This window comes from Sinocyclocheilus anshuiensis, unplaced genomic scaffold, assembly GCF_001515605.1.
Source record: "Sinocyclocheilus anshuiensis isolate Anshui unplaced genomic scaffold, SAMN03320099.WGS_v1.1 scaffold13478, whole genome shotgun sequence".
Taxonomy (NCBI): Eukaryota; Metazoa; Chordata; class Actinopteri; order Cypriniformes; family Cyprinidae; genus Sinocyclocheilus; species Sinocyclocheilus anshuiensis.
Genome location: NW_015551805.1, coordinates 1,832 through 3,527, shown reverse-complemented (window position 1 = coordinate 3,527; position 1,696 = coordinate 1,832). Strand labels below are relative to the sequence as shown.

General features: G+C 36.7%; 1 protein-coding gene across 1 annotated transcript; it reads left to right on the top strand.

Moving 5' to 3' along the window:
• Positions 1 to 15: 15 nt before the first annotated feature.
• LOC107663492 (protein NLRC3-like) lies at positions 16 to 1,474 on the top strand (the record flags this gene model as incomplete). Its single annotated transcript, XM_016453727.1, has 2 exons — positions 16 to 939; positions 1,301 to 1,474. Coding segments are annotated over exons 1-2 (1,061 nt in total), but the record flags the coding sequence as incomplete, so codon positions are not given.
• Between the last annotated feature and the right edge of the window lie 222 nt (positions 1,475 to 1,696).

Below are 1,696 nucleotides of genomic sequence, written 5' to 3'. Positions count from 1 at the left end.
GAAGATGTTGAGTCGAGCAGAGAGTGGAGAGATTCCCAAGACTCTTACTCAAATGTACACACACTTCCTGACGGCACAGATTAACATCAAAAACATGAAGTACAATGAGAAGGACACTGACAAAAAGATGATTTTCAAACTAGGTAAACTGGCATACAAAGAACTGGAAAAAGGCAATGTGATCTTCTATGAGGAAGACCTGAGAGAGTGTGGCATTGATGTGACAGAAGCATCAGTGTACTCAGGATTGTGCACTCAGATCTTCAGAGAGGAGTTTGGCTTGTATCAGGGGAAAGTCTTCTGCTTTGTTCATTTGAGCATTCAGGAACATCTAGCTGCTCTATATGTGCACCTCTCCTGTACAAACCACAACAGAAATGTGTTTGACAAAATCACCAAACGAAGTTTGTTGTCTAAAATGAAGAACTGGTTTCAACTAAATTCATCAGAACATGTTTCATTATCTGAGTTGCATCAGAGAGCTGTGGATAAGACACTACAGAGTAAAACTGGTCATCTGGACTTTTTCCTGCGGTTTCTTCTGGGTCTGTCAGTGGAGTCTCATCAACATCTCCTACAAGGACTAATAAAACAGACAAGAATCAGCTCTGACAGCAATGAGGAAACAGTTGAGTACATCAAGAAGAAGATCAGGAGCAATCGATCTCCAGAAAAATTTATGAATCTGTTCCACTGTCTGAATGAACTGGGTGATCATTCACTAGTGGAGGAAATACAACACTATCTGAGATCTGGAACAATAAAGGAAGTCAAACTTTCTTCATCTCAGTGGTCAGCTGTAGCTTTTGTGTTGTTGACATCAGAGAAGGAGCTTGATGTGTTTGATCTCAAGACATTTGTTGTAGGAAGCAATAAAGCAGAAAACATGAAAGTTTTTCAGAAGCTGCTGCCTGTGATTAAAGAATCCAGATCAGTTCAGTAAGTATCACTGAGAACAATCACTTCACCTTTAAAACTTTAAGAAAATCAAAGTTAAAAGCTTATAAATCTTCAGATGCTATTTTGTCAGTATTTTTATGTGTTTTTGAAACCATTCTATCTGCAGATTAGTTTTAAACAAGTTTAAAGTTACAAATGAATTAATACATAAATATTTATTCAATTCAAATTGAAACATCGATAATAAATTAAGAAATACATCAGTGTCTGTTTTTTTTTTTCCTTACAGAATGAATTAATTACATTGGAATTGAAAGTTATTGTTTATTGCAGCAAGTTATTTTATTGCTTTTGTTTTCAGTTCATAGTGTTTACAAGTATGATTTTCATTTCTCTGCAGCATAAGTGATTGTGGTCTCACAGATGAAGGTTGCGCTGATCTGGCTTCAGCTCTGAGATCGAACACTTCACACCTAAGAGAATTGAATCTGTCTTGGAATAAACTAGGAAGTTCTGGTGTGGCACTTCTCTGTTCTGTACTCAAGAATCCTCAGTGTAAACTGGAGAAACTGTGGTAAGATCATATTTGACTCTGACACATAAAACACAATGTAAAGTATATTTGAAGTATTCAGCCTCTTTCTGCTGCTGTGAGTTCAGCTGATTGAGCTGTAAATGACTGAACACATGAACTGCTCCTCAGTAACATGATACTGCAGGACTGAACTTCACACTGAAATACACACTTTCACACATAATCAACATTTAAATCTCTTGACTTCAAACAGAATCAAGC